The sequence below is a fragment of the Orbicella franksi genome, chromosome 13 (assembly GCF_964199315.1).
Source record: "Orbicella franksi chromosome 13, jaOrbFran1.1, whole genome shotgun sequence".
Taxonomy (NCBI): domain Eukaryota; kingdom Metazoa; phylum Cnidaria; class Anthozoa; order Scleractinia; family Merulinidae; genus Orbicella; species Orbicella franksi.
In genome coordinates, this window is record NC_138157.1 from 12,894,271 (window position 1) to 12,910,429 (window position 16,159).

The 16,159-nt window shown below is 39.6% G+C and overlaps 2 protein-coding genes across 3 annotated transcripts in view; both read left to right on the forward strand.

Annotated features, from left to right (window-relative positions):
• LOC145465583 (uncharacterized) overlaps positions 1-15,955 on the forward strand; it is a 28,740-nt gene extending 12,785 nt beyond the window's left edge. The window contains exons 4-8 of one of the 2 annotated variants that reach the window (XM_081449360.1): positions 3,143-3,263; positions 4,470-4,540; positions 12,143-12,200; positions 14,501-14,591; positions 15,236-15,952. In XM_081449360.1, coding sequence (XP_081305486.1) covers positions 3,143-3,263; positions 4,470-4,540; positions 12,143-12,200; positions 14,501-14,526 — 276 coding nt within the window. In that variant the 3' untranslated portion in view covers positions 14,527-14,591; positions 15,236-15,952. Of the gene's footprint in view, positions 1-3,142; positions 3,264-4,469; positions 4,541-12,142; positions 12,201-14,500; positions 14,592-15,235 lie in introns of both variants that reach the window. The other variant, XM_081449361.1, reaches the window with a different exon arrangement.
• Positions 714-3,147, forward strand: LOC145465586 (uncharacterized). Its single transcript, XM_081449364.1, has 3 exons — positions 714-848; positions 920-1,069; positions 1,253-3,147. The coding sequence occupies exons 1-3, from the start codon at positions 756-758 to the stop codon at positions 1,322-1,324; spliced, it is 315 nt and encodes a 104-aa protein (XP_081305490.1). The 5' UTR covers positions 714-755; the 3' UTR covers positions 1,325-3,147.
• Positions 15,956-16,159: the final 204 nt, after the last annotated feature.

A 16,159-nucleotide genomic window follows, 5' to 3' on the forward strand; every position in this document is an offset into this window, starting at 1 on the left:
TACGCAAGGTAATCCAGTTTTTCCATGAATCCCCACTGGTGCATTAAAATTCTTTTTCAGCACATACCTGTCCACATCAGAATGGTGCGGTGTCACTGTATCTGGGCAATTACAGACCTCTTGGACTAGTCTCCACACGGAGGATTCTTCAGACGAAAGAAAGTAACTTTTTCCCTGTTTGACTGGGAGCATATGATTTTTCTTCACGTGTTTTTTCAAGCCATCACTCAGTGTCCTGCCAGCTATCCTCGCTAGCTTTTCAACATCCTTGATTGGTGTAATTTCTTGATCATTCAATGAATCCATAGTTTCAGCCGCAGTTTCTTCTCCTTCCAGGTAGCTTGCAAATGTTTACAACCTTCCGTAACGAATTATTTGCATCAGGAGTGCAATCTACTGTTTACTACCCTCAGTGGCGCTAGGGACGCTTTTGTTGCGATTTCTTATTTCAGCCTATTCACCGTGGTCTGAAGAAAACTCACACTTTGGATACTTGGGCTGGAATGAGCCAGATAAAATTATTGGAGTACGTAGGTTTAGTAAAATGCTAAATTTACAATCTGTTGACGATTAGGTAGTCACTAGTCTTTTGTTCGATATAGCTTTTAGCCAATCAGAGACGACGACACGAATTTACATAAGTTCAGGTATCTGGGATTTAACTTCCGTCCACTCCCCCGTCACTCCCTCCTTTTTGGTACCTAGTTCCAGTCTCCCGCGTCTACGTCATTTACGTAAATTCCTGTAAATCCAACATGGCGTCTGTTCCATTCGTTGGAACTCTAGAATCAGACGACGATGTAGACCAGTTAGATAATGAAACTGATAGCGACGAAGAACCAAAGAAGGTATGTCGCCATTACATTTATACATATTCGCCTTTTATGCCCGTTTCTAAAAGATTCCTTTTGGTCGGTAGCCTGTCAAGAGAGCGAAAACCAAGAAGAGCTCACGCGGATCGCAGTTTGGGGACGACTTTCAGTTCTTCTCAGGAGAATTGGAGGATAATTTTCAAAATCCATCGAATCTCGACGTTGCTATTAAGTTTGCAAAGCGAAAACAAGAGTCGGTAAGTTGACAGAGGTAGCTGGGAAGAGCTACAAGTAATTCAAGTTTGTCTTCCTGTTCAATCGCGTTTTAATTTTGCATCATGTTTACAATATTAATGGCCACGTGCTTCTGCATAAGCCGCTATGTGCGAATTATTCTTTTTAATCAACTGTTTAATGAAGGTTAATGCATTTATTTTCAGAATCTTAATTCATCAAGTCTTCAGGATAAAATAGCAAAGAGAAGAGAAACAAGGGGGAAGATATTCCTGTAGTAAATATATGCTGAAAATTCCTTCAGACTCAGAGATGTTTAATAAAATATTTATTAATGTGGAAATTCGCAGTAATAAGCATAATGATTTATATTGCACCCATTATAGGATAGCAGTTTTCATTTAAAATTTAGTGTGGACAAACAAGTAATTATATTTCATTTCAAGCAAAACTACAGAACCTTCAAGCAGTACCTATAGTGGTGTATTTGATTTTGTTTATAATAAATACTAAATCTAAGATGTATATGCAGCCAGTGGTCTAGCCTGAGTATCAGGCTTTTCTTATTTGTGGGGTAGGAGGAGAAAACACCTGGCAAAGAAAAGCCTGACACAAGAGTCTTTATTGCAGTCTTCCACCTCCTCATAACATGACGAGTGTCACTGTACGTATTAACCAATCAGAATCATTTCTGGCTGTCATGCTTACAATTTGCGTGCATCACAGATCACAACGGCGAGAATTTAAGCAAATACATGTAATCTAGTTTCGTTCATGTTTGTAATGGTTTCCGAGAATATTTGCACAATTTGCCTGGAAAATTTTCACACAGAGTATGGAAAGTGTGTCGCCACAGTACTGCTGTTTTCTGAAACTTTGCACAAAGAGTGTTCTAATGTTTTGTGTGAAAAACCTGTTATTCTCGTGGAATTATTTCTCGAGTTGAGAATTGTTGTCAATCAAGATGGTGAAGACGGCAAAAGGTCTGTTCGCAAAAAATGTGCTAGGAAAATAGTGAATTGCTACAGAATTTTCATGGAGTTATGGGAGGCATTGGAGGGTGGGAGGGCACTCGACGAGGTGAAGGAAAGCACTCCACAAACTCCTTCAAGTGCCAGTCCTAGGGGTTGAATTCCTGTTCGAGGCCAGCGATCCCTAACTGAAGTGACTCCAAAGGCAAAATGGCAAAAGAAAAACACTTGTGAAAATGAAGTTGACTGCGCTCACCGAAGACCTTCAGCGAAGAGAGCTCTGTTTTCTGACCAATACTCTGAGCTCAACAATGAAATAACAAGTCCTGAACAAGCCTGATGAATATCCCGACAGAAAAGAATTTATAACCAATCAAAATGCTTTCACTTCCAGTAATGTGACATTTTGTTTGGATGTTTGTCGTAAGCCAATTAAAATGTTTGTGTCAGGCCTTTCTCTGTAATTTGCCCCTACCCCTACCCTCTTGCTAAGAAAGGCCTGATACTCAGGTTACCAGTGGTCAAAAATAGTTTTTGGTTTCCAGCTAGCTAGTACATATAAGAGGTGAATGGAGGCACTTGCATTGACAAACATTTGGAATTATTTATTCATTCCAAGTTCCAATAAAAAGCTACATATATGCATTAAAAAGAAAAAGATTGTGAGAAGTGTCTTTTTCTGATTATATTATTTGCCTGGCATGGGTAGAAACGTCAGGTTGGCCATTTAAGTCCCTCTTGTTGACCTCTGAAAAGAAGTTTATCCAAAAAAACTTCAGTTGATATAACATAACAACATCCTGTGGAGTAACAGTGAATTAGAAACTACATGTATATCCTTTCAAAGCACATTTTCTTTTCATCAATTACCTGTATACACTGTATCTGGGAGAGTTCATTACTCATCCATCTGCAAGGCCAAGAGGTCAAAACTGTTTCTTTGATGCTTGTGGGTGATCTGAGGCTAGAGAAATGGCTTAAGGGTACATTATTTATCACTGGTATTTCCAAGGTTATCAAATGTAGACAAGCATACTTAATTATGCATTTACAGTAGTTAAGTTTGTCTATCAATATCGCTGATGCAATGATGAAAACAGCATTTCTGTGTTTAAATTTGCACAGAAAAAATCTAACAAGGAAAATGAACAGAATATAGTTGAAGCTGAAGAAGACAAAAGTTGTGAGACTGATGAGAAACATGAAGAGCTGGACTCGGTCAAAGAAAATGGAGAGGAGAGCATTGGTTAGTGGTGAACACAATTGTTTGAGATGTCTACTCTAAGTGGGAAGAAAAAATGGATTGAGATGTGGGATTGTCAAAACTTAAAAAGTTAGGGCTTTAAAGAGGGTTCCACAGGACAAATGCATGTGCTGCATTGTTATTTATAAGACACGAATATTATAAGCATCTAAAGAAGCTTTTTTCTGCAAATTATCCCACATCACTGAATAAATGTCAGTGACTATAGCAAATGCCAAGTTATTTGTCTAAATCATAGTATGGAATTCTATAGAAGAGGAGGTTAAACAGGAAAACATTAAAGTTTTTCAAAGCAAAAATGCATATAAAAAAAATAAAATAGAAGGTACACTAGAAATCCTCATCGGCTTTAGAGTACTCAATAGTTAAATCACGGCAGTTTATAATAATAGAGTGAGGTTAAGAGCTGGATTAGTTGGTCCAAGACATTTGCTTGCTACTCAGAGTTTCATGCTCCTTCCAAAGCAATCATCAGAGTTGCCTGATGATTGCTTAGGAAGAAGCATGAAAATCTGAGTAGCAAGTACATGTCTTGGACCAACTGCATGCAATCCAGCTCTTTACCTCTATTATTATTTATGAAAAAATCATATATATTTGTGGATGAAAAGAGGGCATTTGGATCAAAACAAAATCACACTGTATACTTGGACTGAATCTTATTTCCTTCTCCTCTATTTAATTTTCTTACATACATTAATTTTGTATGTAGATTACATTAAATTAATTGTACACGTATTTCTATTAGTTTTTGCAACTCTATAGAATGCTGCCTACTTTTTTTGCATATTTAACAGCAGATTTGACACCTTATAATTGCGAGACTGAGAGAAATTGAGACTCCATGACAGTTTTGTATTACATGTACAAGATTTTAGATTATGCGATGCACATAATGCACATACATGTAAAAAAAAATGAGATGGTGAGATCCTTGAAATTTAAATAACATTTTGCAACAATGCAGACTTTTTGAAGGACCATTTGTGACCTCTCTTTATTCTTATGAAATTGAATTTTGTCAGCTACAGAGTATGGTCTTGCATTTCTATAATTTTTAAATATAGTGATCTGAAGCTGATAACAAGTGAATGTGGTTTTATACTTAACGCAAGTAGTTCACTTCAAAATGGCTAATTTTCAAGTTGGATTTTATTGACTTGTTTTTCTTCTTTTTGTAAACTGAAGGTACAGCAAATAATATCTTGCCTTGCGATGAAGAGGAAAGCAGCTCTGAAGATGATGAAATTACTGATAAGGTTTGGTTACATTGTTTTTAATTCATTTTGTTAGTGAACAGTTTGCACTTCAAATTTGTTAGCAATTTTAAAGATCTATCTTCATTAAAAGACAGAATCTTTATAATTATTGGATTAATTAAATGTACTGATAACATTGGTAAATGCCGGTTAATATTGAACACCAGTAAACATCAAACACTTTGGAGTACAAAATATTTTCAATGAATCTTCGGATTGTTTTAAACTGCAGAGATTGCTGTAATTTTAACAGGGTGTCCAGTGTAACACTCCAAATTCACTGGAGCTCGATGTGTACACTCTAAAAGCACATGGTTTTATTCTAACACACTTCATGTGAACCACACTAAATATATCATCTAACAACTACTTCGTGTAAGTCGCACAGGATATAACATCTTCCCCTTTTTTGCGGTTGTCTACACAGTCCATATACAATAAAATAACAACACAGGATGGCAAAATCCAATTCAATGTTCCAGAGTATTTGAATCAATCAGAACCAAAGTCTTGAGACTTGATGTGATTAATTGATGCTTAAAACTAGTGGGTTAGTAGGTTAGTATGCTCATAACAAAAATATCAAAGTTTATCTAATTAATACTGCAGTTCAACTCAATTGCATACTCTAAATGCTTCTGGCGTCTGATCAAAATGAATGTAAACATGTCACGTGACGTAATCAGTCAAATAAGCAGGTCGACGTCGCTCTTGTCTAGGCCTAGATGACTGTACTCTGGGAGTAGGAGAGCTGGAAGTAGAACCTTCTTCTGTCTGAAATGTAGGAAGCTCTTCCAACTGTTGGTTGGCATGCCCTGATGATCCGTTTGCAACAGTCTCTTCAGCAAAATCACTTTGTTCAGGGATGGCTTGGACTGGACTGCTGGACTGGACTGTGCTTGGATTGCCAGAATTCATAAGTAGTGTTTCTCTCCAATCCTCACTATCTCCTCCTTTGGCACCTTCCTCATGCATGATAGCATTAGCCAATTTAAACTGGCTTGAATCTCGGGTTATCTCACGACCATCTGTAACTCGCCTTGCCGTGATCGTCGAACCACTAATTCTGATAACTGTGTAGAAGATAGGCTCATAGGCGGTCGACCATTTATTCACTTTCTTTTGTCTAAGTAGGACATAGTCTCCCACACAGAAGTTGTGTTCTTTGATATTCACGCCATCGCGTCTCATCTTCTCCTTATATACTCGGTCTTTCTCATCGATCAGCTCATCCTGCTCACTTCTTTCTCTTGGTATTGTGTGATCAAGTTTGGTCCTAATAGGCCTATTCGACATAGCTTGGTATGGAGTAAACCCAGTGGCAGGGTGAGGTGTGCTCCTATATGCCATCAACATATCACTGACAGCCATATTCCTGTCAAGTCCAGTTTTTCCCTGGAGATGGGCGATTTGTTCCGTCTTGTTTAACACTTGCATAAACCGTCCACCTGGCCGTTGGCTCGGGGGTGTTCTGGTGTCACACGATGATGATCAAAACCCTCTTCTTTTGCAAAGGTTGCAAACTCTTTTGAATTAAATGGCGGACCATTGTCAGGTTGCACTCGTTTGGGTACACCGTGATGAGCAAACATTTTCTTCAACTTCTCTTTAGTCGGCTTCACTGCTGTTGAGGACAACACCTCTACTTCCGGGTATCGGGTTCTTTGATCAATTGCTACCAAGTTGTAATGACCGTCTGGGTAAGGTCCTTCAAAATCGATTGAAATCTCTTCCCAAGGTTCCTTCGGGATCACCGATGGTTTGATAGGTTCTTGTCTACGATTTTTGGTAGTAACTTGACAGTCAAAACAATGACCTATCATTTGGTCAATCATCGCATTCATGCCGGGGAACCAATACTTAGCCCTAAGCATCTGTTTCGTCTTGGTAGTTCCCAGATGTCCCAGCTTGTGGGCTGATCTGATGACTTTTTGCTGTAACTCCATTGGTAAAACAATTCTTTCCATTCTGAATATCAGACCTTGTGCTTCGTAAATTTCGTCCTTAATCGGGTAGAATGGTGCCAGGTCGGCATCCTTCTTGCTGGTCTCCCAATTACCTTTCCTGATAGTTTGGCTCAGTTTTTGCAAAGCTCTATCACGATGTGTTTCTTCTCTAATTCTGTCTAGCACCACTGCATGCTCCGTTTCAATGCTTGCCTTCAAAATCTTCTCAGTGTCATTGTTTCCAACAACTGGTAATGGGTGCCTTGACAAGAAATCTAGAGGGTCAGCCTCATCTTTACCAGGCTCGTATTTCATTTCAAAGTCCACATCCTGCATGTCCATCACCCATTTCTCGATTCGGGGGGGGGGGGGGGGAAGCTTCGCCGTTGGCTTATTAAACAATGGCAGGAGTGGTTTGTGTGCAGTAATAATCGTAAACCTGGGTGCACCAAGAAGGTAGATACAAAATCGATCCTTGGCCCATTTAACACATAAAGCATCCTTCTCTGTCTGGCCATACCTCTTTTCCACATCTGTCAGAGTACGACTTATGAAATGCACTGGTTGCCAGCCCCTGGCAGATTGCTGAAAAAGGCCAGCTGACAAACCTTCATTGTAACTAGCTTCGACTCTCACCATGATTGGTAGCTTGGGGTTGAAGAATGCCATTGTATCCTTGCTGGAGATGTTGGCTTTCTATTCTTCAAATGCATCATCTTCCTCTCTTCCCCAGTGAAACTTGGCCTCCTTGTGAGTAAGCTCTCTCAGTGGTTTCGTGAGCGAAGCATACCGGGGTATAAATTTGGATAGATACCCAGTCATACCAAGGAAACTTCTAACTTCTGCCTTCGATTGAGGGGGTTTGCACTCATGGATGGCCTGTACCTTCTCCAGTGTAGGTCTTAAATCACCCTGGCCAAATTGGTAACCATAGGAGGTGATTTGTTTCTGGCCAAATTCACACTTAGGCTCGTTGAAGGTGATTCCATAATCTTCAGCTTTCTGAAATACTGACTCCAGTGTTTCATTGTGTTCCTTCCAGTTGCTCAATCCAATCAAGATGTCATCCCTCTGGTTAAGACATTGGGGAATGTCGCCAAAAATTCTGTACATTGCCTCATCAAATACATCTTGTGATGCCTTTGCACCAAATACAAGCCTTTTAGGTCTAAAATTACCCCAGGGGGTGCTCAAGGTAGCGACTGATCTCGATTCTGGGTGTAGTACTAGCTGGTGGTACCCCTGTCGGAGGTCCAATTTTGTCCAGATAGTGCAATCATGGAACTTGTGAATGAAATCTTCCACTATTGGTGCTTGTGAGATCCGGCTCCTTTCCATGTACTGGTTCGGAACTCGTAAGTCAACACTCGCTCTGATCATGTGTGGCTCCAGCTGGTCCGATCGCAACCCTGCAAACCTCGGTTTCGGTTGCACCACCAAAGGGGAGCACCAGGTAACTGGTTCATCGTCAGGTACTTTCTCAAAGATATCTTCTTGAATGCCTAAGTCCAACCACTTTTTCAGCGGCTCTTGAAGATAGTATGGTACCTGCCTAGGTTTCTGTGCTACCGGCACTGCTCCGGGTTTCATATGGAATCGGCTTAGGATCTCCCCACCATTCTTCTTGTCTTCTATCTTGCCAATACCTTGAAATAAGTGGCTATACTTGGTGATTAAATCTTTCATATCCTGTTCGCCTTCTGCCTGTTTAACAGTGTTAGCATTTTGTCTCTCCACAGATATGGCCAGATCATTGGGCTCAGCGAAGCTGCCATCTGGTTGAATCTTCAACATTCCTAATGCTATTAGTGTTTCCTTGCTGATTAGTGGAGGTGATTGGATCTTTCCTGGCACTACAACAAATTTGGTCGGTTTCCCACACGTCTCATTACGAATCACAGTTTGAAATTCTCCTTTGACCTCGAGTTTGTGCTGGAGAGTACGCAACTTGACATAACTGTTTGCAAGGATTGGCTTGTCATGTGTTCTGTGGCTGAATGCCTTAAACTGGTGTTCGTCCATAATATTAACATCCGCCCCACTGTCAGCTTCCATCGAGATATCCACGTCATTTAATCTCACCATAACAGTTCGATAATCATCACCATTTTTGCCAATTACTCTTATCTTCTTGGTCTGTTTTAAGTGTTCCACTGCCTGGCCGAAAAAATCATCATCCGAGCTCGTGGATTCTGCATCTTCAGTTGTCTTCTTAATTCTCCCACTACTTTTCCTTTTACTTTGCTTCTGTCTTCTGAACTTGTGGCTACGAGTGCTCTCAGATTTTTGCATACAGAGGAGAAATGGTTCAATTTGTGGCATTTATGGCATTTCTTACCATAGGCAGGGCAATCATTTCCTTTCTCATGGACTCCAAACAATCCACAATATTGACATTTGTGCTTTTTCCCAGGCCGCTGTGTTTCATTGGATCCATTGCTTTGTTGTTTGGGGTATTGCAAATCGGAATGCACACGAGAAACATTCTCACGGGAAACATTCTCACTTCCCATATCTTTCATTTGCCTCGCAATATCCTCCGTCTGGCTTGCTTCGGTCAGGAATCGTGTTAGATCCCACGTCTTGCTAATGGCTTTCTCAATCATCTTCTTGTTATCAATGGTTTGAATTATGTGCTCCAAAATTCTCTCGTCGAATGTAGCTCCAAACTCACATTCCTTCGCTTTCTCTCGAAGCCTTGCCGCGTATGCACTTGTGGTTTCACCCATGTGTGGCCTCATTTTCAAAAATAAATACCTCGCATGATGCTTATTCTTCTTTGGAGTGAAGTGATCATTCAGCTTAGTACGCAACTTCAGGTACACATCTTCCACCTCTGGATCCGGTAGGCTCTTTTCTAATCGAGCTATCTCTTTCCCGCCGTAAATTATTATAGCATCCTTCTTATCGACGGCCTTCGTAATTCTGAAGTATCGGAATTCTCGCTCAATTCCCTTCAGCCATTCTTCCCATGCTTTGCCGACGCTGTTCGCTTCGTCAGGAATGATAAATGGCTGTGTTCGAAGGTTTCTAGTCTCTGTGACGACTTGAATCGCTTGTGCTGCTCCACTTGTTGCTGCTGTTTGTTCCGTCATAATTCTCTCTTGTTTTTCTCCTCGTCGCCAATGTAACACTCCAAATTCACTCGAGCTCGATGTGTACACTCTAAGAGCACATGGTTTTATTCTAACACACTTCATGTGAGTCACACTAAATATATCATCTAACAACTACTTCGTGTAAGTCGCACAGGATATAACATCCAGCAGCATGTTTGTTCAGAAAAATAGGAAAATAGGAACTCATGATGGAAAAAAAAAATAGGAAAAATAGAAACTTCCTTTCAAAAAAGTAGGGAAAAAAAATGGTGAATCAATACTAATATGATGAACAAAGATAGCCTCTCAACACCCCATCAGCAAGAGCAATCACCACTTTAGTCCATCAACAGTGTTACTAATGTACATATGACAATGCAAGCATTTTGATTTTAGAAGTTCTTCTTAGCTGTCATTGGAATATAACATCATCAGTTTGCTTAACATTACACGTACATGTAGATTATAAATAGAAAAGGTTGAAGATCAAAAAAATTGGCAATCAGTTGTCAAAATGACATTTATTTTGTTTAAAAGCAAGACTTACAGTAAGTTATCCCATACACTGAATTCATCAATTCTGATTCCCTGGTTTTACATGTAACGGTAATGTCTGAACTACCTTATTTACCTGTCTATTAGTCAATCCCGAGTATAAGTTGACCCCAATTTTTGAGGCCAAAAAGTAGATTTTCTTAATTTCCAGGTAAGAATTTCTTGGAAAATTTATCTTGTATTTCTTAGAATTATCTTTCAGCTACCACAGATATGTAAACAAATCACAGCAAGTTTCAACGTGCAGTTTTAATAAGCTTATTATGGCACGTATCCGAGCGTTTTACCCAGTTTAGCAACACATGTGCATGCCGGTCTGTCGACAATTATTTTTGTCAAATGTTCACAAAATCAAACATAAGGATTTCAAACGAACCTTTTTAAGTGAGAAGAGATTAAAAGTGGCTTTATATGACAGGCAAAACGGGCTCGTATCCTTCCAGGTTACTAAGTAGAGAAGTTCAAAGCGTGAAAGATGTTTTCTCCGAGCATCTTTACTACAGCTTTATTTACAGGAAAAATATTGTGTCTTTATGACAAAGTTGAGCCAGTGAGTGTCCACAAGATTCAGGTTAGCATTTAGCGGATAAATGTTGATGCATTTTAACTCGAGGCTCTGACATAGAGAAACAGATCGCTAAGCGAATGTACGTTGTAAACCGTGCTGCTGTTTATTACATGTTTGTTAACAAACAAAGACAATTATTATGCTAATTATTTGTCTTGTGCTTGGATCTCAAGTTTTGACCCATGTACAAGTCGAGGGCAAAGTTTTGGACTGATTTTTAGGTCTTGAAAGGTCGACTTATACACGGGAAAATACGGCACTCCAGCTCCACCTTGTTCAGAAACTACCAGCTGTCTTTTCAAACCGTCAACATCAAACTAGCAGACAATAGGAAACACAACATATCTGGTTAGTGAAGTGCTACATGTAAACCAGCAGTGCACTCAACTTAAACATAAAACAACCTGTAGTTTACCCCTTAATTTGACTTCAAAATGACAGTTCACCTTTAATATAGCTTACTTGTATCACCGTGAGTTCATCCTTAATTTGGCTTTCTTCTCTCCGATGAACATCAACCTCATGACATAAGCATCTCCAGTATCAAATTTGATCATAAAGTGAACACGAGTTCAGTGTAAAGGCATGACTGTATAGATACTTAATTGTAATAATATATTTCCAATGACTTTCGGTGGGTCTATACAGAATGTTATCTGTTGACTTCAACTATATTTATACAAACAGATACAATAGGTGCAGTAGAAAATCACTGAAAAATATGGAAACAGTGTATCTTGTCAGGACAGCTATGAAAAGAAATCTTCTAAGCAACAGAGAACAGAGAAAAAGTCACTGTCCCTAACATTATTTTGTTAATTTAGGAAAACCAAAGCCATGACACCAATTTCTTTATGCAAAATCTACCTGAAGCTATAAATCCACGTTCAATTTTGTAACACATGCTGCTTAGTCAACCAAAAAAATAGGAAAAATAGGAGGTTTCATTTAAAAATAGGAGAAAATAGAAATCTGCTTAAAAAATAGGAAAGAATAGGAACTGGACACCCTGAATTTAAAGATGTAATGAAAAACAAATTTCAAGTGAAATTATGTGTTTAATATGGGGAACTCTGTTAAATATATACTCGTGAATCCTCACACGCCTGTCATTCAATTGCGTGGCTTGTTCAAACCACAATGTTACACAGTAAATGTTTTGTTCTCATTGCACGCACTTAGTGATTTCCAGTTGAATGACTACATGCAATTTATATCAAGTGCACGTCGTGTTATCGTTTACCAGCATTTTCTTAATATATTTCCCTTTTTAGTGCCTGTTAAGTGCATGGTCACTGCGTGTAATATGCGTGTAGTATACGCGCGTTACGCGTGTGTAATACTGCAATCCCTTTGGCCAGTACTGTAATCAAAGTAAGGTAATGAATGATTCGTTGGTGAAATTATTTGAATTTTTGTTGTGTTTTGTTGACAGAGTTTACAAGCTGACTCGGCTTCAAAACGGGATAGTTTATGGTGGCGAGCCACTTCAGGTAATTCAGATAATAGTACTCTTTTTTGCATTGAAATAAATTGTGTTGGTGCAAAAAAGGTTGTCCATTTAGTCAGTCCGCAACTTAAGGAATTCTCAAGGTGCTATTCTCAACGAAATTGCTATATTTAAAGACTTTTGAAGCCTCAGAAAGAGACGAGAGGAATACTGAACTGAACTTGCTCCTTAGTCCAAACCTTACTTCTGTTTTCAGGATTGGTCTAAGTACATATCTTATGATAATAAGAAAATGATAAATTCTTGAAAGTCACTGTTTTGACCAGAAATAGTTTTCGCTAAGATATTAATCAGTGTTTTCAAGAAATTATTATTTTAGTGTTGTGAAATCAGGTTTTTTCTGAAAAACATTTCGCTGCTCACTAGGTGGTGAAATATCGTCCCCATGGCCATTATCACGCTCACTATGATAGTTCCAGAAAGTCTGATTACCCGGATGGAACCAAATGTCGTTATGATCTCAAGAGTGCGCCTATGGCTAAATGTAGAATCTGCAGGTATGTAACTACTGCTATCCTCTCCCCGCTGTTGAGAAGCTAGTACAGCCCTTAGCATTAAAAAATGACGTTTTTAATTCTGCGTCATAATCGTTAGAGGACTTCGAATTTTCTTTATGATCATTACAAAATATGTGAAGGTGAATTAATCAACATGACACGAGCGTGGGACAAAGAAAAATTCTGAGTCCCCGACAGGAATCGAACCCATGACCTCCCGAACACCGGGCGGGCGCTCTATCCACTGAGCTACGAGAACTCATGGAGAGCAAATTCACCATCTTTATTAACTTATCACTACTCACGATGAATTCGATAGCGTTGATCCTAGCAGTATGCAGGACACCTATCACATATGAACTCAGTTAAATGACCTTGCTCTCCATGACTTCTCGTAGCTCAGTGGATAGAGCGCCCGCCCGGTGTTCGGGAGGTCATGGGTTCGATTCCTGTCGTGGACTCAGAATATTTCTTTGTCCCACGCTCGTGTCATGTTGATTAATTCACCTTCACATTTCATTACCGAGCTTAAAATTCACCATCTTTATTAACTTATCATCACAAAATATGTTGTGAAAGTTTTCCACATACTGCTACTAAAAGCTTTGGCAGTTTCCACAATGCAAGATCGACAAAAGTGAATTCTTCTCACAGACGCCAACTTTCTAGATTGGATCGTCCAGCGGTCCAAAAATCAAATTTCCGCTTATGCGCAAAAGAGTACAACCACTGCACTGTGGCCAATCAAATCACAGTCTTCGTCGCTCGGTACCATTCATTAGAGAGCTTAAGCAAACCACGACGACGACGGCAACGAGAACGTCACCAAACAAAAGGTTTAATGAGCAAAATAATAGTTGTGCACGTGCGTTATAAATCTCTGTGCATTTCTTTGCCCTCATCTGCTAAACAACAACTTGAAATGACCAAGCTCTGCATCGTCTACGGAACGTGGACGACGACGGGTAACTGGTCGTATTTCGATTTGGAATTGAACGCCGTCGTTGCATATTTAGCTTGAGCACGTTTTTAGAGCCATTGGCGTATCGAACAGATCTAGACAATTACGAATTTCGCTTGTAAAATATAAATTCATTCTTCATTAGGCGTCGTCCTCGGCGTTGTCTTCGTCTTCGTCGTCGTTGCTGAAACTCCCTTGTATGATGTGTAAGCCGAAAGGTTTACCAGTGTAATTCTTTGAATAGAGATACTACGATTGTCATAATCTTTTCGCAGCTCAGGGATTAATAGTATATTCAAAGTGGCCTTTGTTCCACAGATCGCTGATTAAGAATTGGAGAAGAATTGCACCCATTGTTCTTTGTATGAACAATGAGGTAGATCCGAAGCACAGACCAGGATGGATCTACGTGAAGGGAGGGTGTGTCGGTGGGCGCTTACAAAAGAAAATTACAACTACAAAACCTAACAAGCAACAACACTTCGCCGGCCCAGCAACCCCCTCCCCCTCCCCAAATATTTCTCTCAAGAACACGGCTCGCACCACTGGCCGTGGGTTTTACGGCAAAAGCGGCTCACAAGATGAAACTGTTTCCTTTTATAGTCTTGAATAAATTAACTGGTGCGATTGCCATACTTTCTGCCACATTCAAGCGTTCTATCAGCTCCCGTGGACTAAATGGTCGGGTTGAATAGTGCATGTGGCGCGTTTCTAAACAGCTGTGTTTTTGTGGACTGTTTTCTAATACGAATTTTTAAACCGTGTTTAAATAAAGATGATGATGATGATGATGATATGACATGACGTCTTTTTTATTACTTACAGATATATCACCATTCTGTACTACCTGAATGATGTGGAAGATGGAAGAGGAACTGCTTTTCCTGTGGCCGACATGAAAGGCTTTAATGAAACTGTGAGTGTCATAGATATCAAGGTTCAAAATTTCGCTTTGATTTAACTGCCACTCTCATACTCTCTCATAAACTCTCATGCTCTCCGCCATGGAATTTGACTTGCTCACATGAAACTCGTGAAACTCCACAAGCGTCATCCCTTGTTAGAGAAGCACCTGATATCTCGTGATGTTAACTCGCTGAGCTGATTCGTTGTGTCAACATGGCTTGCGCAACCGTGAACTGATCCATTATAGATATCAAATTAGAATTCAAAAGATATCGTATCACCCTGATATTGGGCCTGTTTCGGTGAGTAACAAGAAGTACCTGTATGGGATCTAGTTTGGCTATCTAAATTAGGGCCATAACAGTCTAATATATGTACAGGCTAAGGATCCATGGGCTGAAATGAGCCCTGGAGGGGCCTAAAATAGTTCTTTGATACGGTTCGTTTGGCCCAAACTTAAGCAGACTTTGGGTCCCCAGGGTTAAATTGGCGCCTTGGCACCTGACTATTTTTGTGATCTTCATTGGCTTAATAATTGATTACGTGTTGTTGGTCCGAGATCTCGGAGTCTGATTGTTAAGTAGTGCACCTTTCGAGAATCTCATGCAACTTAAGATGGGCTGACAAGTTCAATTTTTTTTTTTTTTGCCGCAGGAATTCAGAGACCGTAAAGATGGCGATCGCTTCAATCTGAAATAATACTGCCAGACTGCTAATATTGTTGTACCAGCCAACAAAGGCAAAGCTATAATGTGGTATAACTAAAAGCTCGATGGACACACTGGCTGGATGAATCACAGAGACGATAGATCATTACATGGAGGATGCGTCGTGAAGAAAGGCATGAAGTACATTGCGAACAACTGGCTTCCAGCATTAGAGAATGACTCCGCCCATCTTATAAGTGAATATTTTGTTGACCCGGATGAAGAATGAGACGTTTTTTTTTTTTTTTATGACACTTTAACGAAAGCAGAAAGCTTTAGCTATACATACTGTCGACTAGTCCTGTTAATAAGGTGTCTAATTTTCTTCCTGTTTAATCTTCTATGATGTTCTTAATTTTTTTCTCGGAGTTTCGTAGTTGCTTTTGGAATGGACCGAAAAAAGGAACCCATTTTACAAAGTAGTTTATATTTCTTTCGTTTCCGCTTCAAAGTGAAGAGCTAATTACCTTGTGCAAAAAGCGTTCTAATAGATAATTTCATTTAAGAAACGTAGCCCACAGTAAGCAAATAAGTGGGTTCGACTTACTCACGGAAACTGGATCTGAGAGCGACTAAATATTACTGTAATCATGAAGTTACTATCTTGATAGCAATGGCAGTGCCAAATAAATTAATTTTCGTAAATATTTTGTTTCCTTTTTGTCAATGCAGGTGTACCTCCTTGCCCCATCCACTCAATGGAGACAATAGAAGTAATAATATGTAGAAGTTTGTTTTCTTTGTCGCTTTTTCCCCTTTTCAAAACTGTAAACTCTAAGGAGAAGAGTAAAACTGAACTGTTTAACTGGTTTCCTACTTTGAATATATCGTGGGATATTGGTTGTTGCGCGTGTTATTTGTACTGGGCGCG